The sequence below is a fragment of the Pezoporus occidentalis genome, unplaced genomic scaffold, assembly GCF_034315485.1.
Source record: "Pezoporus occidentalis ecotype Australia unplaced genomic scaffold, CSIRO_AGI_Poc_V1 ctg8, whole genome shotgun sequence".
NCBI lineage: Eukaryota > Metazoa > Chordata > Aves > Psittaciformes > Psittacidae > Pezoporus > Pezoporus occidentalis.
Genome location: NW_026916158.1, coordinates 4,310,738 through 4,337,800, shown reverse-complemented (window position 1 = coordinate 4,337,800; position 27,063 = coordinate 4,310,738). Strand labels below are relative to the sequence as shown.

The 27,063-nt window shown below is 40.6% G+C and overlaps 1 protein-coding gene across 3 annotated transcripts in view; it reads right to left on the bottom strand.

Annotated features, from left to right (window-relative positions):
• Positions 1–1,171: 1,171 nt before the first annotated feature.
• The window catches only part of ARHGEF26 (Rho guanine nucleotide exchange factor 26), a 59,628-nt gene continuing 33,736 nt past the window's right edge, over positions 1,172–27,063 (bottom strand). For all 3 annotated transcript variants that reach the window (XM_062603042.1, XM_062603040.1, XM_062603041.1), the window contains 9 exons: positions 25,739–25,891; positions 24,571–24,700; positions 22,113–22,187; positions 20,309–20,398; positions 14,837–14,991; positions 7,750–7,959; positions 4,466–4,533; positions 3,854–3,958; positions 1,172–3,000 (listed from right to left, as the gene is read on the bottom strand). In XM_062603042.1, the coding sequence (XP_062459026.1) occupies positions 2,858–3,000; positions 3,854–3,958; positions 4,466–4,533; positions 7,750–7,959; positions 14,837–14,991; positions 20,309–20,398; positions 22,113–22,187; positions 24,571–24,700; positions 25,739–25,891 (1,129 nt within the window). In that variant the 3' untranslated portion in view covers positions 1,172–2,857. The remainder of the gene's footprint in view (positions 3,001–3,853; positions 3,959–4,465; positions 4,534–7,749; positions 7,960–14,836; positions 14,992–20,308; positions 20,399–22,112; positions 22,188–24,570; positions 24,701–25,738; positions 25,892–27,063) is intronic.

Here is a 27,063-nt window from a genome sequence, read left to right as displayed (position 1 = left end):
TCCAGGCTCTGCAGAAATGAAAGTTAATTCATTGGTAACAAACTCCTAGCTGTATTCTGTCACTACTGAGCTGTTTAATTAAAAAGGAGATACTAGTGTCAAGTCTTCTTCCTTGGGCATGAGGGAAAGAGAGCATGTGCGTGTGTGTTTGTGCACATGTGCCCACTGATTAGTGACAGTAGTGAAGGAGTTCTTTAGACTATTTCCTTTGTAATGGAAGTACTTACCTTAGAGCAAGTCAAAGATGACTTGGTTTTGCTAATGCAAATATTGGGGAGTTGCTTTGTACTGCTTTGGGTTTTATGTGTTTTCTTTTCCCCCTTCTAGCAACAACAAAAGAAACTCTTAGCTTTTGAAAACTTGCTTGTACAAACTCTACATAAATTGCTTGGCAGGCTGTCTTAAATTTCTAAACCCTCTTTGAGCTACAGTGGAATTTAGAGTGAAAGTCAAAGATTTTAGGAGCTCATGCTAGGTATCGGTGTTGTGCCTGCTAGATGCCTCTTCCAGAAACATACTGATGCTACACTAAACAGATTTGCAGTGCAGTCTTTAATTCCTATGCATGGGGGTGTCACGTAGTTTAGAAAATATGATAGATTCATCTGCTTCCTTGGAAAACTCACTGTTCTTCAGGAAGTGCTGCTGCAGCAGCTAACCATAAAGTAACTTTTCTGTGTATATATATTTTGATCCTTTATGCAGTTGTGGTGAACATAAAGGAATGCAAGTGTAGCTGCTGCACCTGCACTAGCAAAGCAGTTGTCCCCTCTCCTGGGGTTCCTGGATCACAGCTGGGGCCAGTGGGGAGGCCCAAGCTCTCAGCACTGATACAAGTAATGGTCATCTTTGCGTATCTATACTAAGTTATGCATTATAAATAACTGCAAAGGTAGCCGAAGAGTCTTATGTTCCTGACTGTTTTCCTACTCATTCTCCTTAAATACAATCTCAGAGATGAGATGCTCTCCCAGGCATTTTATGCCATTTTCCAAGTTCAGAGGTATGCATGTAAGTTGGATCCGGGACATGCAGTAATACACAGGGTGGTGGTATTTGTCTTTATAGAACAGAAAATTTAAAATGCCAAAGGTTACAGAAGAGATTTCAGTTCTTTGGCTTTCACTTCTATGTTAATAACTTGCAGTGTAATGGTATTTATTAAAGAAAAAAAACAAACAAACCTTTTTTAGTAAGGAATTAAAAGCATTTTATTGATTGTTGTCCTATAAAGTCATAATAGTCTCTAATTCCCAAAAAACTGTGTCCAACAATAGTAAAAATGAAAAAAGTCTTTAAAAATCACTAGAGCTTTTTTTAAAAACTAGGTATGAAAAATATATACAATGTATTAAAAAAATCTGAATAAAATTAATGTCTGGATTTATACATTCAGCTGTGTTAAACATCTGCCTGTGTACAACACAATTTGTTAAAATATTAGCAGTATTTTTACTATGTTAAATAGTCTGTTCAATTTACAGTTTCTCTCATTACTATTAGTTCACTTAATTTACAAGGCTCTATAACTGCTGTCAGACTGTCAGGTGTTTTTGTGCAAAATTATTGCCTAATGTATTGTAAATTGGTACAGAGATAAATCTTTATAAACATCCAATTCACTCACATCAAATTAACATAACTGCAGTACATAAAACATACAACCCCCTTTAACAAAGGTGGGGAATCTAACAAGGAGAAAGCCTTGATACTGCAACTTTTCCCATCATTTTTGTTGAAAGTGTTTTCTGCCCTGCTGAGTTACCAGCTGGTCCTTAAAAAGGTGAAAGCTTTTATAATACAAACTGTCACACCTATATACAAAAATATGCACTGAAATCTACTTTATTTTTGAGTGCATTTTCTTCACACAACATGAAGTAGTGGTGGTTTTCTGTGAAATTCCAAAGCTAAACTGCAGATGCTAAAATTTAGCAGGTGGTGTGTGTAGTGCAATTGTGAGAGGTCTTCTCTGGAACAGAGAAGAGCACATGTGAAGCAGCACCAATGCAGCACAGTCCCAGTAACGTTTTATCTACCTCTCTCGTGCCTTTTTGCCTGAAAAAAAACCCAGACATTTCCAGCAGTTACACTCCTTTAAAACACCTGTGCTAATATGGATCTGAGACCAAGACAATCAACATCATACATTCTGCAGTCTGCTGTTTCTTGCTTTCAGAAATCCTTTCAGAACTGCAGCACTAAGAGAAGAGAAGAGAAAGTCTTGTGTCAGCTTTGCTAGCTTTGAAGAGAGAGACAATCGCTTCATACAAGGCCTGGGATTTCCCTGGGTTTCTGCTGGAGAGGTAGTCCTTTATGAATTACAGGATTGGTTATTCTACACATGGATTCTGACACAACTAGGGAGTATCCTAGTAACATACTGTCTGGTACTGGGACTGTAATGCTGCAGTTTCTCAGGAACAGGAAACCCCCTCTGTTGCTGTTTATATCCAGCTCAGTGGATGGGTAAGGTGTTCAGCCTCCCACACTAACTGCTGCAAGGAGTTCTGCTTCCGAGAGAAAGTCAAAATACTCAAAAACAGAGGGAGAAGGAATACTTAAAGAGACAGGGATGGAAGAACTAAAGCTGAAACTGAAACTCAAGTCAAAAAGATGTGTGACTGATCTCCAGTGCCTAAGAAACTACTTGTAGCTGAAATCTGCTAATGGTTGAGCAACGTTCAGTTCAGAGCTCTCAAAACAAAGGGATGAGTGTCTGAACCATCAGTGCTCCCTTAACTAGGTTTTTCACATTGGTGACCCAGATCTTCCATGTGTTAGCCATGGGACATAGCCCTGCCCACTGACAACAGCTAGTGCAAATCCTGCAGTGCAGCATGAAGAAGCACAAATACTACACATTGGTTTCAAGTCCCAGTAAGCGTCCCATCCGCTCCATGTTCTTGTCAATCGTGGCACGACATGTGATCTCTTTAGCACACTCCATAGGAAACCAGCCTTTTTCACCATCTCGGAGCCGCTCCCCTTCATACCAACCTGCAAGGCGCAGGGACAAAGAGTAACAAACTTTTTCAAGTGATGTTAAAGGTAACTTGCTAGAACTCTTGTGTGTTGCACTTGAGTGGACACAGTCATCACCTACATTATACATTTATCTTCACAGGAAGTAGCAGAAGAAGCTACTTAATCTGCTACTTCTTAAGATAGATGGGTTTTTATACATGTAGACTAGGAACAAAGTAGTATGTAAAAATAAATACTACGTGAAATCAGTCAAATTTCTATATTGTAGTTCAAATATATTTTGAAATAAAGATTACAATATCACTGCAATCTAGCAAAAGCAATGCAGCACAACTGCTAGGGACTTTGATTTTTGTATGTAATACTGAATAACATCATTAAGATTTCATACGTCAAGTGCTGAGAGCTTCAAGCATCACTGAGTCAGCACAGTGTGAGATATGAGTAGAATCTCTTGCACATCCAGGCAAGAACCAATGTTGATCTTGGGTTATGTGATGCTATGGCAAACAGGCAAAAGCAGGCAGTGAAGCACAGTGTGTAACATGACTATTAACATAAATGTTTCTCTTACACAAACCTGGTGCTTACTCAATAAAACAAACAAAAGCATTCCTACATGAGCCCCATGGTTTTTGGTAGAATTCTATTTCTCATTTGCAGACAACTTACAAGCAGCCAGGACATACTTTGAATACCTGTTGCCTAATCAGAGGCTGTCCTTCCAAAACCTGAACAGAAATGCTCAAGGGTTTCTTGGAATCTAATTCATTGTCCAACCAGACATTAGAAAAGACACTTTTCTAACTGGATCAGTTGCAGTGGTGACAGGTGGTTAGTGACAGCAAAGTTCTCACTCACTCACCATCATTTACTTTTTGATAAACCAAAACGACATCAGCAACCTGAAGAGAGAGTTCATCTGACTGCTTTGCTGTGTAGGTTCTGATGATCTCTACCTGAGTCAAAGCTGTGAAAAAAGTAAGCCAGGCTGAATTAAACCCTTCATATAACAGAGCATCTTCTATGAAAATACATATATAATTAATTTAAACATTTCCTTTTTAGAGTACACCCCCCAAACAAAAAAAAAAAAACACCCATAAAAAACGAACCACAATAAAGGAGGCAGCAAGTTATGCACAGGGCTTCCTGTCTAAGCAATTATACATGAACAAACTGGATGGACATGTAAGGGAAGGAACTTTGCACTTTTGCTACCAGACTGGAACAACTGGCCAAACTATAATTAATGAATGCAAATTAAAAATACTTTGTGAAACTGAACTACTCCAAGAAACCCCCAAGCACAGAAGAGACGGCAACTTCATGTATACTAAAGCAACACAGCCCAGAAACAGAAAGAAGCATTTCTAAGGATACATATACTCTACACATGCTCATGCCTCCAGCTAAGGGGCAGCACATTCCCATTCTTCTGCCAAAGGTCTCACAAATCTCATCAGTTGTAACTTACTTGTCCTGTCCATCTTCTGCCCATCTCCATCCTGTCCAAGTGCTGTAATCCAGCGAGCTCTGTCACTCCTGCAAACAGCAAAGACAAAACTCCATTTCCTAATTCATGCTCTTGATAACTCCCCCTTTCAAGGCTCTGTAAAGCATAACAAAACCGCTTTTTTCTCCTCTCAAAATATGGCCAGGTGTGATACTACTACTAGTAATACATTATTCAAGCATATTTAACTATTTTAAGCAGGTTGGAGTATAAAAGAAGCCTGTAAACACATATGATGTCTTATATACCTTAAGCTATTTTTCCGTAACATAGGTGAACTTTTCCACTAGGATCTGTGACTAATGCTTGTTAAGTAGTATTACTTAGAAAAAAAAATAAATCCGATACAGCCATTTTAACACACAACACCAACCAACAGGTTTCCTGTAAGTAAGAACTGTCTATCTGCACCGCGCACTTAGAATGAAAGCAAGAAGGGGAGCAGGTAGGAAGGGGGAACTGAAGCTTCTCTGCTCTCAAGGAGAACACATTATGTTTCCAGATACGTTAGTGTGGGATATCTGAGAGTCAGCACAAATAAGTGAGGACCTAGCAGAGGCCTACATTAGCCATTTGAATCTCACCTTGTATATAACCTAGAAAAAAAAACAATCTCTGAGAAGAGCAGAAAGAATTATTTAGGTTCTAATTACACAGTGCATCACAGAGGTGCAAATTACCAACAACTGATCTTGAACGCAAGTGGAACAAGCTAAAGTCATGTTGAACAGCAAAGGAAAAAGAAAGCTAATGTTGAATCACCCCTGTTATCGACTGAGCTATAACAACTTCATCTTTACAGCTTCAAATTTTGGCAGATCAAAATTTGAACTCTATTCCCAAAACAAACATCTCAGTGAGATTAGATTTTTATCTCCTGTTTGTTGAGGGGCTTTGCTATCAGTAGAGCTTATAATAACACAAGGGAATTGCACGACTGAATTTTCCTGTTCTCCATCCCCTTAGGAAGAATTTTTGCTGCCATCTTTGGTGTAAAGAAACACAACTGCTTGCTGCTGAGACCTGGTATTATCAAAAATCTGAAACATCTGAAAATAGAAAATTCTGGCCCTTTAGAAGTGTCACAGAATGGGACATTTACACAAATTATTGGGGAATTCTCTACAGCATGTCTTCCAAGATGCACCACTGCTCAGCACCACTACACATCGTTCTGCAATAAAGTTCATCATTCTCTTTCAGAAACACTGACGCTCTCTCACAGCCTTTCTTAAATAGCTCAAGAAATCTCTTTTCTGGGCACAGACTCAGAAAACTTCCTGGGGATAACGGGATTCAGAATGGAAGTCTTTCTGTGCATGCTTCTTTTGGAAGCTCATTACTTTGAATAGAAAGATTTTGTTTTAATGGCATTTAATAAGAATGTGATTATTTTTCTTAAATCCCAATACCCACTCTTCCTCAAAGATGAGTTACTGCCTGGCTCCTGCCAACATTTGATGCCAGTTGGTCTCATACCAGTGGCCAAAACTACAGCATATGCTACACTTCAGTCATTAAAAGTAGGTGGTACTAAACTTGTTGTACTGCAACCAGAAAAAGGAAACTCTGTAAACAACTTTGCATTAGATTCATTAACTTTGTGGATTTTTGTTTGTTTTGCATTTTTGGGGCTGGTGGGGTTTGGTGGTTTTTGTTTGGGGCTTTTTTTTTTCCTTCTTTTTGTTTGGGGATTTTTTTTTTGTTTGTTTTCCTAGAAAAAGGTGTTATTTATACTCCTATTTTCCTTCCCTGTAACCAACCATTCTTAACAGGAAAAGTACATTTCCTTTCAGGCAACTCTAAGAAAAAGGCAAAGATATCAGACTGCTTTCCAGTTTAAGTGTATATTTCTTTATAATCTGTGTGTACTGTGTATTTTGTGCCTTATTCACTGGGCAATATGAAGTCCTGACCTAATGCAGGTACTTTTGTACTTGGGACCCAAACACCACATGAAGAGACAAGGCAGATAGAACATTTTTGTACATCTAAAACTTAACTCTATTCAGTGAGCACTCTAAACCATTCAGCTTGGGGTTCCCACTGCAGATTCCCTTCCTGACCTTCTCAAAGCTAAGAGAAGGTTATTTCCTGTAACTTTTGTATACAGGATAATGCTCTATAAAACCAGGTAATTTCCAAACACAGTAACTGTTTTCAGAATCTTTTTTCTCTGAATGACAATCTGTTGGACTATTTATATGACAAACAGTATACAGCAAATCAATAATACATCTGCAGAACAAAATTTCTTTTCATAAAAAGCCCAGACAACTAAAAATGTCCTGCATTTTTTTCCCAATAAAAACGCATTTCCAAACACGTCTGAATCATCAGCTTACTTTATAATGAGATCTTTAATGGAAATCATTAATGATCTATCGTTTCTTTCAGGGCTATTCTAAACTTTGAAAGCAAACCTAAAACTAAAGTTTTCCAGGCTGGGCTACATCTGCTTCATGTCTTCCCTCCCGCCTCCAGCTTCCACGAGAACAGATAAAATCTTTCACTTTTGTGGAGGGTTGTGTAGAAGTTAATGGCACCATAGCAAGATGACGGCCTCTTGGATATGTGCTCCCGACAGAACAAGACACTTCTTGTTGCTCATTTCTAAAGCAGAAAACTGTTGTCAGGAGAACAAGGACCACCTCTATCCCAGCACAGCTCTGCAGGGCAACACCAGCCTCCTCCCATTTAATCCAGTACTGTTCCACTTCTGCACCATCCAACTGTTACAATAACTAACTCACAAATCACTCCTCCAGGACAAAAGCATTCTGCATTCATACCCTAACATGATTTGCCGGCAACCACCATCATGCCTAAGGACATACCTGTGCCAGTTTCCTCCTGATAGTACTGTGCTCTGTGTACAAACAATACAGTGTAAACACCATACTGCTAAAAGAATTGACAATTAGGGTAAGATACTTTAAACCTGTAAGGAACAAACCAGCACATGAAAGCATCAGAGAGAGCAAACATAAATGAATCTCTGCAGTCTGATTATTCAAGGTCTTCTCACCAAGGTAGGTATCAAGAAAGCTTCCCTAAGTTACAACAGTAAAAGTAACATTCTCCTTGTAGTAACCCACATTATACCTAGATTCACATGTTCAACTATTCAGCGTGCACAGCAGCACGGTGTGCCACAGGGTGAGATGGGAATGTTGTTGCTGACAGCCTAAAACTCAGATGGGTTGGGAGGTGAAAAATTACAGAAATGGTAACTATTCACTTACTGACTCTCTGTTCCCAGGAGCATCTCCACCTTCTCTCCCGCATGGTTACTGAGGACCAGTAGTCTGAAGAGGTGAGTTGCAGAAGTCTGCCGTGAGTATAGCATAGCTGAAGTGTTCTTTACAGGAGAAGAAGTCAGGTCCTCACTGTCACACTGTTGTACCACCAGCTGGTCCCTCAAAGAATAATCTGTGACATTATAACTCTCCTCACTGCAGAACAAAATAGGGAAGAAAAACCCCCACCAATTTAATGTTTCATTTTCCATTAATTATGTTTTGAAGCAAACTAAGTCACAGAATCCACTTTTAATGACACAGTATGGCACCTCAGATCTTCATCTGTTCTGTTTATTTGTTTTTGAAAGTACCAATTTTCCAAGACACAAAGTAGATCAGTTTTTAAACCCCACAGAATGTAATTTAGCAGCACAGTTAAATGACTTTGGTGTTCCTGAGGTGGAGTGAGCTCGGCTTTACTCCACTGAATAGGAAATCAGGCACAGCAATTACCTAGAAATTCATTTTTACTTCTGTAGCTTCAAACGAACATCAGACCTGAATTTTACAAGGGGAAAAAAAAAAGTTTCCCTGCTCCTGTCCCTGTAAAATGCCCCCTAAAAATCTGCGCTCTGATTCCAGATGACCACCACCAAGCTTCACTTTAAATACTTTTACATAATTTTAATAATACGTTTTAAATAATTTTAAAAATGGACAAAGGCTTCTCACACACTATTGTTCTTGCAAAAACATTGTGCAATTTACCTCTTAGAGAGAGTACTTTGTAAATAACTATACCAACTCTAAGTGATATGGATAAAGATTGCTATGTGCACGTAGTAACTTCCCAACGTGACCAGAAAGAATTCTAAGAAATTATTTAAGTTAGCAGCTTTACTTTCCCTAGGTTTGAAATGCAGGTGGAGCAGGGGACAGAACATCAGACATCACAAATCAGAGCATAAAAGTGTTACTGATTTTAACAACAGGACTTAAATGAAAATACACATTCTTCCCTTCACAGCAGCCTTTTATTTCTAAATGTGAGATTCACCTGAGCTAATCAAAATCATCTTGGCAGGTGAAGGCCTTGCAGAGACAGGAAGAAGCATATCCGGACAAGGCATACTGCTCATCTGTCAGAATGCAGTTAATGACTCATGCTTCAACTTCTGAATACCCAGACATCTTCAGAGCTCTGATGCGAGTTCAAACAGTTCTCGTGTCTGTTGGTTTTGCTATTTACTCGTATCAAGACAATACTGGAAACTTTTTTTTTTTTCTAGTGGAAAATCATGGTGTGTTCCCAACCTTTCAAGTTGTGAAATACAGGTAAAAAAAACCTAAAAAGCCCACAAACAGTTAAAAGAATCTACGTCACTTACTCAAGAAACAGCAAGTGATCGCAAGGAAAGACTGATCACCCAAAAAAGCTTTTTTTGCTTCCACTGAAGCAAAATGTTTCCCAGCATTGCCTTACATGCATTTGCAGGTTTACCAGGATCTATCATAAACCCAGAACAGTGATAAACTGATTACCTCATAATTTCATCTAAGCTTGATAAACTTTGCCAGATTTATTGTCTTACAGTGGTATCACAAGAAAAGATAGAAAAAACACCCGCTTACAGAGGCACCAAACCAGCTCTCCCTCCTAGCCCATCCTCTGCTGTGTTTATCGAATTTTGCAGTAAATCAAACAGATCAATCTTTAAGGAGCAGCTATATATACTCCACTTTAAAGTAAAACATTATTTAGATCTCAATCTCGACTGATGAAAAGCTGTGCTAGAGCCTCAGTTTGCTATGGTTCATTAAGAGAATTTAAATTGAAAAAATACTTGAGATGCCAGAGATCCACACAACCCCAAGCACTGAACTGACACAAATCAAATCCCAAACACCTGGAACTTAAGCCATCTGAAATGCTGATGGTGACATACTCCTTCTGGCAGGTGTAACTGAAGCGTGTTCTTCCTGTATGGTTGCTCAGATAATGTAAGAAAATGGAGAGATGACTACGTAACAGCTGTTGGGATACATGCTCCCCATTTTGTGGGCTGTTGGGAAAATACCTGCCAATACCTTGACAGTTAACTTAATGATCTTTGTAATTCCCGTTTTTCATCCTTCAGAAGAATTGCTAAAACACAACTGAGCAACATTGTAACACTATGACTCAAAACGTTAAGTCATTGCTGATCCCTGTAACTTGTACAGGATGCGATTAATTTCTCTACTCTTCAAGTGACAACAGGCTTACAGATCATATTGTATTTGTGGATTTTTGTGGATTAATAGGTCCTGCCGGTGCATCTAGTGTGAAAGTTCTTATTTCAATTACATGGGGTATGCTTTTACTTTTGTTCTGTGAATTAAATACTTGAAATGTGGGGTTTCTGCAGTACAGCTTTGTACATTCTCAAATGACAGAACATGATACTAATAGAACTAATTCTTGCAAATACCTTTTGTCGAGCAGCTTGGGGTCTTTATAAAGAAACCAGAAGCAATGACAGAGAAGCTTAGTAAGATTTATCATATAGCAGCACTGAAATCACTGTAGTTCAGAAGATAACATTTTTCTTCCCCATTTAGTTTTCTCCAAGTCTCAAAACGGGACCAACAATTCCCCACAGTTCACCTGGAATCGCAACTCCTGTTCAGGTACAACTGACAAAGGCACAAACATACCACAACTTCCAAAAGCACCGTTGCAAGAACTTCAAATAGATCTCAAACCTCTCCACATAGCTTTGATTAAGCTCACTTTTGATTAGTCTGCTGCTTCCATATTCCTTAAGAGTAAAAAGGAAATGAGAGGGAAGGAGCAAACTTTGCCAAAGCTCTGTAAGAATGAAGCCAGGTTAATTGTGCTTTTACACATGACTTCTTGGGTCCCAAAGTAGAAAAAATACAGATTACAGATAGGTTTCGCTTTAATTAAAGCCATTTAACATGAGCACAGTGAGAAGCTGGGAGAAATCTTCAACATATCAGCATGTAGAAAGATAGATTTTAATTTCTGCATATGTAACTAACTCAGGGCTGCTGAGCCCTGGAATTTTAATGCAAATGTATTCTGTACATCCTTTTCCTTTGGAAAGACACACACACAGCTCATCCCTGAAACGTAACACACTTGCATTTACGGGGATTGTCCTACTGTATAAAAGTGTGTTTTAAGAGAGTTTGTGAGAGGAGGTTCACGTTTCACATTCCCCTAAAATCCACCTCCAGATTCAAATTCACTCATTTATCTGCAAAAAGATGCTACTTATCTATCCCTTGAAGGCAGTTGTTTTGGGTGCCACCCACAGTAGCTGAGGGTACCTACTGAAGAAGGAAAAAACATTTTTTTAACCTAATATTTATCAGTCTCCCCCACTTTTCCTCTTTTTTCTTAAAATATAAACTCTAAACCAGGAAAAGGCTGGCTGGTGTGACTGGAGTGGGGGCTTTTGGGTTTGTTGGGTTTTGTTTGTTTTAAAGAAGTCGGTTCAGTATTCCAGTCTGAGAATCCCTGCCTAGCCAAGATGGAGCTTGCAAAACCAGCAAGGGATGCTGCTGTAGTTCTTTGGGAATCTTCTGTCTGAAAAAGAGATGCAGTCTACACATTGGCATAACTAGTAAGAAAAGCATTCCTTACTAAAAAGTCAGAGATAAACCTCTACAAATCCTTCCTCTTCCTTGTCTCCATTCAACAAAATAGTCCAATTTGACACTACCAGGCAGTCCTCACCATTTTTCTTCCTGTGCCCCATGAGGCCCATAAACTCTCCTTGTTCCAAATAGGTAATGAAAGACGCTGACACAGCTGGAAGTGCTGATGCACACAGATGTGTTATGAACAGAACCATGCAGCCAGGCAGTGGAGTAACATGTCCTTTAGAATTACCATCATCAACTAATATGAACGGGCCCACATCTGTTTTTAGCCTAAGACTGAACTTTTCTGCTAAACTTTTATTTCAATTCAGAACATGAAACAACAGGACTATTTTTTACTCCTTTGCAGGGAATGTGTACTCATTTTAGAGGTGCTTTTATGAAGACAAATTATCTATTGCTTTAGTATCATCTGTTCTGGTTGCCCATGCTTTAACAGCAAGCTCATAGTCCCCCTTATCCCCTTTACTCTTTCCAGCTACACTACTCTGCAGTCCTTGGTCTTCTTCAGAAGTTACTTTGCATTTGTGCTTGCCATTAGTTACAAAATCACTCCTGCATTTAAAGAGAAAACCCTGGATTTGCAAGCAGCCTTGAACCTCAGGGTGAATCCAGTGTATGAAGTCCAGCTGCATTCTGCTGTTGAGGCACCTCCAGAGATGATAAGCCAGAGCCACTAAGACAGACAGGATTCTAGTGGTAGGGGATTCCTTAGGGGATTACCAACAACAGAGTATTCCATGAATGTACACTCATTCAAAAATACAAGCCCCTCTGGAGCTCACCTGAAATTTCCCAGAAGCATACAGGATGTAACTAACTGGTGCATCTTCTGACTAGCTGAGGCAGCTTAAAAGAACAACTCTAAAAGATTAATTACTCCTTGGGTCAGAATACTACCTTCAAAACCCAATGTCAGCATAAGCTATTGGTTTTCTGGTCCCTGTAATGGATGTCATGGCCAAAATGGTGGCAATTCACAGTACAGCAAGGGGATAAATAGAACAGAAGTCAAAGGTTGGACCAGATGATCCCTGAGGTCCCTTCCAATCTGGTATTCCATGGTTCTATGATTGGTAAAACACTACCACAAAGCTGAAAGAATAGGTGAAATATTTAGGTTACTTGAAGTCAGTCTACACTTGGGTCTTTGCAGAGTATTCACAACATTTATCTTTCCAAATTTCTCCATTTCATTTCCCAGAGTTACCTGAAGAGTCAGAGAATGAAAGACACTGTTCTGGAGGGCAATCTGGACAAGCTGAATTAGACTTCCAACTCAGAACTGCTCTCCAAAGGGACCTGCCTTCTCCACTGACTGCACAGGCAACTCTGAAGTATATACTGAGTGCTCCAAACATCACCCAGCTCTTTGCTTCATGCCAGACAACATCTCTGTTCACATGTGTAAGACTTAACTAGTACCTTCCTGTGCACCAACCATACAAAAGCTGTCCCTTCCACCAAGAAGTGGACATCCTGACACATGCTAGCACTGACTGCTCTTATCAAGGTAATGCATTAAAATTTTAAGGTCCCTTCAACTCAACCCATTCTATGATGTTGTGAACTCAGGAGCATGCCTTGAGGATACACCACCACAAGACCTCTCTTTATCTTTTTTTTACAGCTAAAATGTAACAGTTCTCATTATGAACAGGTTTCTGGGCCCATTGCTCACTCAGTGTTAAAAGACGCAGTTCTTCAGATAATGAGTCTGACATCTGGCAAGTGTCCCTGAAACACAGATGGGAGCAGTGACATATGCCCTACCTGGCTGGAGCAGAGTTACTCCACAGCTACCCACATGACATTTCTGGCAGGTCCCACCAAGCCTAGCCCTTGAGAAGTTAGGACCGAGCCACTGCTGGCTGCCTGTGCGAGGTCCTACATATATGGCAAACCGCGCAGAGGGGATGGCTGGAGCTTAACTCTGGGTGAGGGTGCACAGCACGACTGGGGCACTAAGCAATTAGTATTTTTAGCACAGTAACGAGGAAGGATTTATTTATTTTTTTTAACAATGTCAAGAATCTTCTGAAACACAAACATTTAAACTCAACCAGCAACAAGTATTTCTGTCCACTGCTGTGGCATCCATGGTAACACTGGGGGTGGGAAAACATATTACCCAGAACTCAACTCCTATTAAGAAGCTGATTCACTCAGGCAAAGCACATGCTTCATGCTGAGAATATCTGGGAGGCTTGCAGGAATTAGTGCTTTTCAATCATATCTGTTTGTTTAGGTGGTCTTGAAAGTGACTATGAACCTGATCATCCACATGAAGCGTTCTTCCAATTTTGACCTCTGGGCCCCTTTAGGACATTTCAATTCCAACAGCTCGCAGCTGTCATAAATCCCAAATTTTGGATAAGATACGTTGTTATAAAAATCTGGTTTATAATCTGGATACCAGGCTATCACATAGGAAACCAATAAACAATGTAACAACACAGATAATAGATGCGTCACCGTTTTCCCAACTCCAACATTTACTTAGCTACCAGCACAGTAGTATGTTAACAGCAGTCCCATAAGAGAAGAAACACACTGTTCAAAGAAGTGTGATGCGGCTCTGATGTGCTGCCAGGGATCGAACAAGGGACTTTCACAGAAGCATTTCAGCATAAGCTTTGATAAACACTGAATCTCAGAAACGTGTTCACATCAGTAAGATAGCTGGGGAGAAATCTACTCACTTGCCTTCCCATCTTTATTAAAAAAACCCAAAATCTTCACTTAATATTTTTCTCCTCCATTCTCATTTAGTTTTCTTAAGTATTAGCATTTTCTTCACAGATTTTCTACCGTACCTCATTCCTCAAAATTTATTTAAATAATGAATTTGAAGGGTGTCTTTTAAAAATAGCTAGTATTTGGCTTAACTGGCCAACCCAGAGAAAAAGAAAACAGTTGTTTGAAAACAGTTTTTAGTCCCAGAATAAGGTTTATCTATCAAGTAGTATCTAATAGCAACAGCAGAGAATGTACATTCTGTTCAATTTGTCTAAACCTCTCATCAAATCTAGTGGTAAAATGGAGACTGCTAGAGCTGTCTCCCACACATCACTCCCCAAAGCAGCCCAACTGTGGAAAGCACGGAGGGGAATAAACATTACCTCTTTATCCTTCCCAAACTTCTCCCATTGCTAAGGCACTAAGGATGAACTCTTCAAATTAGTTTGACAATTTGGACTTTTGGCAGTGTTTGCCAAAAATAAATCCTGTTTAGTAGTTACTCGTCATTGCTAAACACGTGCCATGAGAAGCCAGGAAGCTTCCGTGTTCCCTTCCCCTGGGGTGAAGCACACGCAACAGTCACAGTAACTTTAAAAGACAACTGTAACTTGGCTGTTCTCTCTGTGACTTCAAGGAGCTGAACACAAAGGCAGTGTTATGCTGGTGACACTCTTACCTCTTCTTCTTGGTGATAATGAGGACATCATTAAAGAGGAAGAAGTACACCTGCTGCTTAGAAGTTCTCTTAGAAAAAAGTCCAGTGTCTTCCACATACGCTGTTAATTCGCCTCTTTTCACTAACCAGCGTGAAGAGGAAACCAGTGGAAATGGCTAAAAAGCAAGAAAATAACATTTTTAATCCTTCAAAAGTAGAGGTTTAAAAACAATCAGATAACTGTATTATGTATTTGGGGGAAAAACAACATGCTTAAACTCAAATAACAGGTTATCAAGACTTAAAGTATATTTGTCCTTCCTACAATACACAAGTAGTAGCATGCAAATACTTGAAAATCATTCATGCACATGGTATAATTGTCCATCTAAGGGAAGAATGAGCAGACTTGATTGCTTCCACTGGGATGGAACAGACCATGTGAGATCTCCTAAAGAGATTAAAGAGACCATCCTCCAGGAATATGTGAGGTTTTGTAGAACGTGTGAAGCAATCGTTCTTCAAGCACATATGAACTTTGAATTCTCCTCTAGGTACCTCACAGCTTTTCTGCCTACACAGCTGGGAAAAAGAGCTCCAGCTTCTCAAACCCGAGGGCTATGGCACACCAAGCTTCATCACTTCCCTGAGGCCAGCTGGTACGACACTGTGCCTCATTCTGATCGTGTGTTCTGTGCCACACACAGAGTGAAAAAATGTAAAATCCTTTAACAGAAATACACTGTACAACCTACTGTGAAGTGTTCCATAAGCACGTTAAACAGACATAAGCAGATTAGGAGGACAGCACACAAGATTAGACTGGTCCCAGTACAGCACTGAATATTATTGAGATGTTCAGAGTATGCAAGCTTCATTGCTGTTAAAATGTAAGGTGAGGAATGCAGAAGGCTTAGCAGTCGTGTGGTAGCATCCATTTTCTACTAAGTAAACTGAAGTTTCGACACAGCTCTGAAAAAATGCATAAAGCAGTATGTGTTACATAGGGTTTGAACTAGCTGTCCATTTTAATGCCCAACCAGTAATAACATCATAAAGCTCATGACATCATAAACTGACATCATAAATCATAATAACATCATAAGCTCATGACATCATAAATTCACCTGCTGTTTGAAAGACACATCTGAAAGTCTTCAAATGACATTTCTTCATTTGTAGACTTACAAAAGGCCACATTAGCAAACAACTGTCCTTCCTCAGGATCACCTTCAGCTTTTTCCCCATCTTCCATTTGGCCAGAAAACAGTGACTGCTACACTCAACCACAATTGCTCTGTGATTTGCTACGCAGCCAGTCAGACAGCTCCAGGCATGCCACTACAGTGGGGTCTGCGCTTGTTAGAGCATCCTCTCAGACCAGGCATGACAACTCTGTCACTGGCTCCCAGAAAAGTCAGTCAGTTCACCCCTCAATTTATAAGGTCTGAGCAGAATCATTCTTCTGAGGTATTACCACACCAAACCTCCCACATTATTTCCCTTAAGAGCAGGAAGGGAGGTTCTCCACATACTTGCTGTCCTCACTAGTAGCTCCTGAAACATCATACAATTACCGGTGCACTGTCCTAGCTTCACCTAAGATGCTTCCCTCTTCCTCCCCATTTAAAGCACCTTTCATGTGCTTGTAAAAAAGTATTTCTTCATTCAGTTTGTCAGCTGTCATCTTCATTCTGCATGGGTTGGCTTTTTATATCTTTTAATCACTTCAGCTGCCTTTTACTGAGCTAACTCCAGCTTGTCAGCAGTTGCCCCACAGTACCATGCCAAAACCAAGACGGTGCTCTGACTGCGATCTTACTGTTGGCAAAGCAGAATAGTAGCTCCCTCATTTTCCATATAACCACCCCTTGGTTTTGAGTGTCAAGGTACAATTTTACAGCGGCTTTTCCAAAGATGTTTTCCCTGTCCCCATGCAGCACTGCAGAACTTCCACCCCCCCGCCTTCCCTTAGCAGGCAGCATGCTAACAGCAGGTAAAGGCTGCTCAAATGCAAAGTGCAGCAGCCCACTGGAGCTGTTGCAAACTGCTGCCCATTTTTGAAGCCCATTAAAGAAGATTCCACATTTTACCTTGGCCTAGACTGATTCCTAACCCAGTGCACCCAGAACAGTCAGTAACCAACATCCTGCCCTCACCTGGTACCCGAACGCAGACTTCCCCTGGCACAAAGGTGACCTCCACTATGCTGCAGACCCATGTGAGGGACCCTTCAAAGCCCAAATCCTTCCCAAGTGGCTACTAATAAATACCAACATGTTTCATTTATCTGCTGCGATTCCTGGCGAGTTTGCATTCATGCTACTAAGACAGTATCAGCATATTGAATCTTGATGAAATTCCCTTTGGATATTTCTTCCCAATTAATGCAAGCTCACGTATTCCGTTTTGATTTATATGATTTTTGCAGGTTTTGAGGTTTGTACTACCCATTAGTTTATTAAATGCATTTTCTACTGTATTCTCTCATTTGGAAATGCTGAATTTTGTTTCAAATCCCTATTTCGTAACAAGATTTTTTTGCCCAAGTCTGTTAATGAATCAGAGTGAATCAGTTTGGCTTGGTGTAACTTTAAGTTCATTAACTGTCACTCATCCTGGATCAGCCACTAACTTGGGCTTTCTGCCAATACCACTTCATTGCTTTCTCCTAGGTCTGTATCAGGTCATTTTTACCATGGCTGGTCACATTATTAAAGTGTCATTGTTAAACCTCACAGGTTATGACAAGGCAGTTCAGCTTGGTGCTCAGACACAACACCCCAGAAGAACTCCTAAGCCCCATCACTGGAATCACACACTGAAAACACAGATTTGTATCAATATTCATCTTTAAAACGTATGGCATATTTTCAGTCAAAACTCTGCTGGTTCAGTCCCTTCAAGTTCAGAAACATGAATAAAGTTTTTGAACAAGTGGCCTTTACATTTCTGGAAATGCAGTAATGGCTCCCGGTGAGGATAGAAGAGTGGGGAACATCAGCCCATGCCCCAGCCATCATACCATCACGCTTGTAGCGACTTCACAAAACAGGACTCTGGGCTGGATGGTCCCTGAACACTCAAGTCACACACATTTGTTTCATGAACAGTAAAATAACACATTTGCAGGAAAAAAAACCCACAACTTTTCTGGTGCTAAAGGTGAAAGATTTAGGAATTAAAAACTTTGACATCTGAATTAAAAATTCAATTCTACAGATGAGCCATGTACAAAAGTGACATCTGAGTAGCTACTCTCTACTCCTGTGAAACACACTTCAGTTACATCTAACAAAATAATAAACAAAAATCCCCAAGCCCTCTATGAGGTCCCACAAGAACAGACATAGCTGATCTAATTTGTAATGGCTATAAAACAGCATTATAGGACCGTGATGACTCTTTTACAAGGTACTTAAAAGATTCCTATTTGAGACAAACTGAACTCCTCTAATCTGTACTCTAAGCAAGTTCATCACATTTTCCTAATTGACTCTATTTGAGAGGCAGCTTTTTAATATTAATTTTTCCTTAATTGCCAAAAGAGTACATTGTGTCAACCATCTCCTTTCTATATAAAACAAGCTGCCAGAACTTAAAAATGTGCTGAAATGCAGCCAAAGCAGTCTTTTATACACCAGCTGGCAAGCTCTCAAACCACAGATAAGGTCTGAACCACTAAGTGCACATTTAAGATGCACAAATTAAAAACGTGCATTAAAAAACACAGAAAACAACATACATGAAGCAGTTTCACTGCCATGAAGCTGGTGAGGGCTGCAAGTGACCACACACACAGGGATGAGTCACACAGAGCCTCCTGCTCCTATGAGGTTGGGATCCCCATTCAGGCCCTGCTGGGCACTTCTGCAGATTCAAAATGCACGAATGAAACCGCTGAGCAGGTCACCCAAGGGTGTCAGGCTCCCCAAAGTCCTGTCAGATCAACTATGACCATGGCTGCTGCTCTTTGCTCCTACCAAAAAAATAATTGTAGAGAATTTCTTTTTTTAATAAAAGCCTAGATTTCATTTTCAATACTAGAAAAAAATTGGAATCTCTCAGCCTCCTAAGACTCTTTACAGTTATCTGAGGGTTATCTGAGTATACCTGTAAAGCAAGACAAAACCTTGGCATTATCACAGTGAACTGTATTAATACAGGTGTAGTTTAGCTTAACTGATTTCACCTCATGGAAGCTGCCTGGTATTTCAGGTGGGCATCGCACTGTTTTGGTCCTGGCAGCTGCTGCTGGCCCCCCATGTGCTGTCACAGGCAAAGGCAGGTGACTCCTGCCTGCAGGCATGACCTCCAAGCAGGGTGCTGGGCTCTCCCTGTAGCAGCTCCTGAGTGCTGTGCTGTGCAGCACCCCAATGCTACCCTCCCCTCAGGCAGCTCACACAAAAAGCATGGTGCCTCAGACAGGCAGTCTTCACAGCAGACTATCAGAATGTTGTAGAAACAGACCAGGATTCCAAGCAACATGTCCTGAGCTGACCAGAAATGGACCTGGGTTTTTATTTCATGCTGCTGTGAATCCAGATAGTCAAACACAATTAGGATTCCTCCTGATGTCAAAGTAATCACTCAGACATACTGTTCCTATCACATATAGGACCATCTCCACACCAAGCAGCAGCAGCTGGTCTCTCTCCCAACAGCAACATTTTCATAGCAACTTATCTTCACAGCAAAGAATACTTAATTCAATATATGTATAAAAAAGATTTTGCTGTAACATAATCATTCTACTTGAAATGAAAATACCTGACAAAAGGTTTAACTTTAATCCTGCCATAACAGATAATTTCTTTGCAACAATTACTGTGTAGCACAGAGGCTATTAAAGTTCCACTGTTTGCTGTATCAATTACAAACACTGCTGTACCCTTTAGAGACAAACACAATTTGTTCTTCACCTACAGCCAGAAATCTAAGCAAAACCTTAAAAATATCTACAGCTATATTTATATATCTACAGCTTACAGAAAAGTCAATTCAGGTATGATAAACTTACCAGAACATCTCCACACACTGCCAGAGCACATGCCAAAATGAGAAGCCAAACTGCTTCATGATGCAATAGCTCCCCCAAAACAATTCTTTCATTCTTCCAACAAGTTCCCACTCTCAAGAGACTTCAGCAACTACTCAGTTAAGCAGACATATTTTTCAATGGCCTCCATTTGCAGTGGAGAGCTGCAACAATTCCTGCCCACATTAGAAATGATGCTGTGCAGTCTTCCGGATTTGTTTTATGTGAGGAGGAAAGACAGAGACAAAAGAGCAATTCAAAGTCCAACAGGCCCTACTTACTCTGAATTTCCAGAGCTTCACCTGCTCCAGAATCTAAACTTGGTTCCTTGGCTGAATGGTCATGTCAGTATTACAGCCTGCACTAATTACTTTTATGCTGGCAATGATCCTATTAACACTTAACATGCTATTCATGTGCTACATGATTTATGGTAACAAATATAATCATGGTACCTTGATTTTAAATTCCAGCTGGGAGTTAATTGTGTACATCATTTCTGTCCTTTCCATTTTCCGAGCACCTTCATTGCACAAACGCACCAGCTAAGAAAAAGAGACATTTATCTAACAGGCTTCATGTACTCAAGATCTGTAATACAAACTTTTGTAGATTTATAAAGTACATTTCTGGGGGAGCATAAAATTGACACAGGAATGAGATTTTCATGCTGGGTCACAGCCATAATGTTTCCAAGACCAGACAATGCAGCCCTGAGTGACCAGGTCTGACTTGACAGCAATTCTTGCTTTGAGGCTGCATGACCGAAGGTCCCCCTCAACCTGCGTTATCCAATACTGCTACAATAATTATTTATTCTTCAGGGGCATCCATATGGTACAAAGGTTCAGCTCAAAGTTCTGATGGAGAATGGCCACAGCTCTGCCCAAGTTAATGATCAGCTCCAAAACAAGCAACCTTCAGACTGGCGCAGCAGGACAACATGCTGCCATGTCCACCACACGCATTCGGCAGCCCCCCCCGAGGCATTGTGCGACCAGCTTGTTAAGCTAAAGCAAACAGTACCCCAGAAAAGGTTTCATTACAGCAGACCTTCAGAGTCTGCAGTCTTACAGCAGGCTACAGTTTCCCTGAAGTCTGCACATGGGGTTGGGGAGCAGGTAAAAACAGCGGGCAAAGATGGAAGGGCATGAAAACACATTCCCTATAACCCCACATCATCACACATGGTCTTCCCAACCATCAACTGGCCTCTTCCGCTTCTATAGCCCGGCACTTCACACACCGTACACTGTTCCTGCAGGAAAACCCAGCTGTGGTGGCAGCAGCACAATGCTGCCGGGTTTAGAATACCTTCTTAAGTAATAACCAAACAGTAATTTAGGCCTAAAACCGATCCCTAGTGGCCTTTCTTAAATAAAAGAATTTAGCAGTTTTATGCTTCAGTGCTCTTCCCGTTTGCATTATTTATGCATGGAAATCATCCATTTTCCCTTAAAGTAGATAAGGATGTTCTAGGCCCAAGGTAATGTCTAGCCACAACTTGCTAGATTTGTTTTGCTTTACTAAAGCACAGCAGGCACTTCCCATTCGCAGCAGTCCCTGATGCACTGCACTTTCTGAAATTCTGAGATCTTGGTGGCAAAAAATAACCAGTTCTTAGATCCTCAGGTTTTCTTTTCATGCCACCATGTTTTGGTTTAAGGAGCTGACAATTTCCAGAATATATTAAATGGATAGACTGGAATTTCCCACCAATTAAAAAAGGTAATCTGATTTCTCGGGTCCACATGGAAGGAAGTAAAATTTATTCTACAAGGGCTGTTGAAATTTACAGTCTGTGCGTGGAAAATGGACTTGGGCTCCTCTTCGCAACCACTGATTCTTGGCAAAAAAGTGTGACTCCAGGAGAGAGAACAACTTTGGGCCACTGACAAGAGGTGAGCTGGTTAATTTACAATAAAAGCAGAAAGAATCTGGAATCTTCCAGAGAAACTCAAGCCTTTCTTTTCTCTACTGTCAGGACAGGGCTTGGGCTTTTTTGGTATGCCTGGTCCTGCCATACAGCTTTCTGTCATCAGGAGTGGTAGCAAACAGAACAAGTGTGCCCAACTACATAATGAAACAGGTGAACAAGATGAGTAATAACATGGTAATTAATTATCAGGTGACTAAAATAACCCAAACCCAGCCACCTCTCACAGTGGGCTTCCAAAATGACAAAAGTATACAGCATGATTTCAGAAGAACAGTCAAAGCAGAAAAGCTTCTGCATCCAAATTAAATTGAAGAACTTACCTTGCTCACTTCTTTCAGAGCCTGCTTACAGTTCTCATATTTTGATGAATCCTTGGGAGTCTTCTGACAAATGGTCTGAAATAAAATGTCAGTGACTTCAGAGGACTAGGAAGCACAGGCTGTGACAAACACAGAACTGCACATACATATTAATTGAAATCAGAGGTGAAGTCACAGCTGGGACAGATCAATGAGAGAACACTGGATCACTTCCTCAAGAGCGATTTGTCACACCAGCAGAACACCTCCTCTGAAAGCCTTTGGAGCCACACAGTGTTTTGCATCTTGTAGCCCATCTCCACAACAGCAGCACAGTGGGAGAATGAGGCTTCACCCTCCCAGGACAGGGGAAGATTCACCAACTTATCTCCAACTTCTGTAAACCCACAACAAATCCCACTACAGCCATACAGAACCAGGTCCTTCCTGTTCCAGTGTTAAGCTTTTCCTGGAAGTTGAAATACCCAGTTATTTACAATGGCACTTCCAGTAAGAAAACTGTACTAGCTTACTCTGTCTGACCTCTCCATAGAAGGTGTTTCCAAAGGATTAACAGAAGAAAATGCTCTTCAGGCAACACTGGTACAAGAACCAGGAAAAAAATATATACATCAGTATTATCTTATTAGAACAAAAAAGCACATGGAAGGGAGCACAGCTGCAGCATCCAAACAGAGGAAGTGCTGGAAAGCAATGAGAAGTAAATCCAATCCATGATTTACATAATTGTTACATCTATTTGCAGAGCTCATTCTTACCAGTTAGAGATGAAGCCCCACCAGAAACAGGCAGTCAATGACAGACCAGATAAATTACTTTACTGAGAAACAAAAACATTTTATGATATTTTACTTTAAATTAGTCTGTGGTTTAAGTATGTTCTCTCCTCTGAATGTAGTTGAAGCCATAGTTCTGATACTGAAGCCTTAAAAATCATACTCACTGGAAGTCTCAATGTAAGGTTTACACAACAATATCCAAGAAAAACAAACAAATGAAACAAACTGGACAGTGGAAAATAAAATGCTTGGTTTGCTTGTTTAGATGCTTTTAGCTCAAGAGGGGGAAGAGGAGAAAAAAAAACAAGAAGGAGAAGGCCCACCTAGGGACACACCACAGTAATACTGAGTTACGATGCCATTTTTTACCTAGAAATGTACTGTAGAGAAGAGAGCACCCAATGTCCATGAATGAACTATGATACTGTCCAGATGATCAAATTAATCAATGCATAGTTTGCAAATATGTAGCAGAACAAAATTAGTTGTCCCGTTTGTAGACCTCTCCAATGCCAGAACCAGAGCCTGGATTTTTACCTGCACTACTGCTGATGTCCACCTCATAAGTTTAGTTCTAGCATTTTATCAGAAATGCCAGGAATCCTGGTGTGAACTTTAGAAAAATAGAATAGTTAGGGTTGGAAAGGACCTTAAGATCATCTAGTTCCAACCCCCCTACCATGGGCAGGGACACCTCACTTAACCATGTCACCCAAGCCTTTTCATCCAACCTGGTCTTGAACACCAGGAGGGGTGGAGCATTCACAACTTCCCTGAGCAACCCATTCCAGTGCCTCACCACCCTAACAGGAAAGAATTCCTTCCTTATATCCAACCTAAACTTCCCTTAAGTTTTAGCCCATTACCCCTTGTCCTGTCACTACAGTCCCTAATGAAGAGTCCTTCCCCAGCATCCCTATAGGCCCCTTTCAGATACTGGAAGGCTGCTATGAGGTCTCAGCCTATCTTCATAGGGGAGGTGCTTCAGTCCCCTGATAATGCTGGTGGCCCTCCTCTGGACTTGTTCCAACAGTTCCATGTCCTTTTTAAGTTGAGGACACTAGAACCGTATACAGTACTCCAAGTGAGGCCTCACGAAAGCTTTGCTTCAGAAGTACTCACTTGCACTTCCTAAGGCACCTAGTAACTTGCACAGGAAGGGAATGCCCACAGTGTAACAAGGTGGTGAGAAATAGCGTGTGTTGATGCTGTTCCATCTACGAACAGTTCCTGTGCCCTCAAGTACAGAGCTCATTCTTCAGCGCTACTCTGTGACCTTCTTCCTGAAAGTAAGTATTTACTGCAGAAGGGTCCTTACCTAATCTGTACAATGGAAACTCTTGTTTTCTAAACTGTAGGGTTTGATTTTAGTCCTAACACTATGCAAAGTTTCTGTGTTGGATTCCTCCTTGGGGTCAGATTAATTTTGACCATTTACTGTAAAGTTTCTCTATTAGAATGTTTAAATATTTAACTTTAGAAAGGGGCATCAGGAGCAGAAGGTACCAATCACAGCAAGCAAACAAATGCAACAGTAATTCATAACCAGTAGACCATCTACAGCCTGTACTTGGTAGAAGTAAGAAGATGTGAAAAGACTGGAATGAGCTAGGAATTGCAAGAAGGCTAACATTAACAGAACATGCATCACGGACAAATAGAAAAATAACTGTTCTCACATCCATCAGTAAGGGAAGACGAGTAACTCTCTGCATGGGAAGAATGAGGAAAGAGATCATTGGTAAATTCCGACAGTCTTCATGGGACTCAATCCGTGATAACACCTCTTTAAAGGCCGGATTTGTGGCTCTGGTGAAAAAAGGTGGGAGAGAATTAAATGGTAAGTTTTACTAAAGAATTGTGAAAGTTGCTAGATTTTAAATAAATCATTATTTTATTAATAGGAAAGTGTGCTGTGAAGGAGTCATATCAATTAAGCCTTCAGCTTTATTTACTTAGATATGCTAGACCACGATTGACATTTGGAAACTTCAGCTGCTCCCACACATGAACAGACTCCCACGTAATAGACAAGGAGAGTGTGTCTTTGACACTGATTAAACCGCACGTATCAGTGGCCAGGTGTCCTGGGTTCAGCAGTAGCAGTCATTTTTCTCCTCCTTGGTAGCTGGTGCAGTGCAGTGTTTTGACTTTCGGCCTGGGAGCAGAGCTGATTTTGGTTTGGCCAAGGATTTTGTGAGCCTCGCACTCTGCCAGGGAGGAGGGGAAGCCGGGAGGAAGCAGAGACAGGACACCTGACCCAAACTGACCAAAGAGGTATACCATACCACAGCACGTCATGCCCAGGATGTAACTGGGAGTTAGCTGGAAGGGCTGGGACACTGCAGGGTTGGAGGAGGTATCGGTCGGTGCTTGGTCGGGCTGGGGGGCAAGTTACTGGTTGGCTGGTGGTGACGTGATGTATTCTCTTCCCTCGTTATTTCCTTTATCATTGTTATTATTGGTGGTAGCAGCAGCGGTTTGTGTTACACTTTAGTTACTAAACTGTTCTTATCTCAACCCGTGGGAGTTGCATTCTTTTTGATTCTCCTCTCTGTCCCTCTGGGAGTAGGGGGAGGGCAAGAAGGGGGGGAAGTGAGCGAAGGAGCCCTCTGACTGGTTTTAAACCACGACACCAGGGTATGGAACACAGGACCACAATCAGGACTGGCCCTTGAAGCCAGGCACAGCTCAATAACTTCAAAGGAACTTGCACATTAAGAAAAACTAGGCAGGTAAGCACATGCTTAGCTGGAAGCCAGGTTTTGCACAAAATACCACAGCCTACTATTCACTCCTACTAGAAAAGAGGCAATTTTGCAACCATATTTTAAAATTAGCTCTTACAGTAATCTCTGCAGTGTTCGCTGCTGATAGACTTCATTGGTGCAGTATTTGACATAGGGATCAAATGTTGAAGAAGAATGCTTTTCAACTATATCACTGATATCATCAATAAAGATGTTGTTCTGATGCCTTGCTTCAAGCTCTGTAAAGAACCTATGGAAAAGAAAAATACTCATTTTTACAAAAAAAAAAGAAACAAACAAAAAAAAACAGAAACAAAACCCAAACAGAACCAGAATTTCTCTTAAAACAATTTGCACCTGACCCAATCCATGACTTCTATAAACTAATGGCAACATGATTGGTTCATGAAAGATTGAGATCATTTCTTCTTTGTCAGACCAGCAAAGGAAACCTTTACATGACAAAGGCCAAAGGGTGGCAGTGTCACCTGGCGGAGCTCCGTGTAAGCAATACTGGCAAAACTACTTCCCATTCTCTATCTGCCAAAACCAAAACAGTGTTACTGAGCTGGTTGGACGAGAATTTCCAGAAACAGGGGTGAAAAAGAAACCAAACAATTCCAAGCACACATTAACACATTTCCTCTTGTAATAAAGGAAGTGCAATACCAGAAATATTCAATAAAATAAAGTTATGTGTGACTCCTAAACAGAGAAAACAAAAGTACTCAGCAGGCTGAGCTGCACAATGTGCTTGTGTACCATATAGCTTAATCCACTTCTTAAACCAAACACAGACTGGAAACAGTGAGAATGGGAACATAAACCAAAAGCCTGACAGATGCTTTCTCCTAAATACAACTGTTGTATGAACTTCCTCATTGTCCTCTGTTCTGCCTGTGAGTCCCTTTGGCCTCTAAAAGCTTTCCACTCCTTTCTGGATTTCTAATTTCACCAGAAACCAAAAGCCTTTATTTCTGCAACAGTTATTAGAAATACCTTACTGTCTGGAGTGCGAGAGCTGTCATGGCTCAGCTGCTGCAGGTCATTAGTTACCTACACTGACATTCTGACATCAGCGCAACCCTCAGAAATATACAAGCTGCTGAAATCTTGCCCATCCTGGTGTTGCCATTCCATAGGGTGATTCGCTTGAATCCTGAACTCCCTAGAGCAAACCAGCTAATGAAAAGCTTCTCACACAGCACAGAAAAATTAAGGAAATACTTGGTAATTAAGGAAATCCTTGATCTCACATGAAGCTAAAAGAGTTTGAAACATTTTATTTCAGCCTTTTTTTACATTTTCTTATTACTAACACTGGTTCTTCAGAACCTGTCACCTTGCAGCACTGCATTTTTCTAAGCATGCCACTAACATTCTCCATAATCTGCTTTACAAACAAACCTCAAACATGTAAGA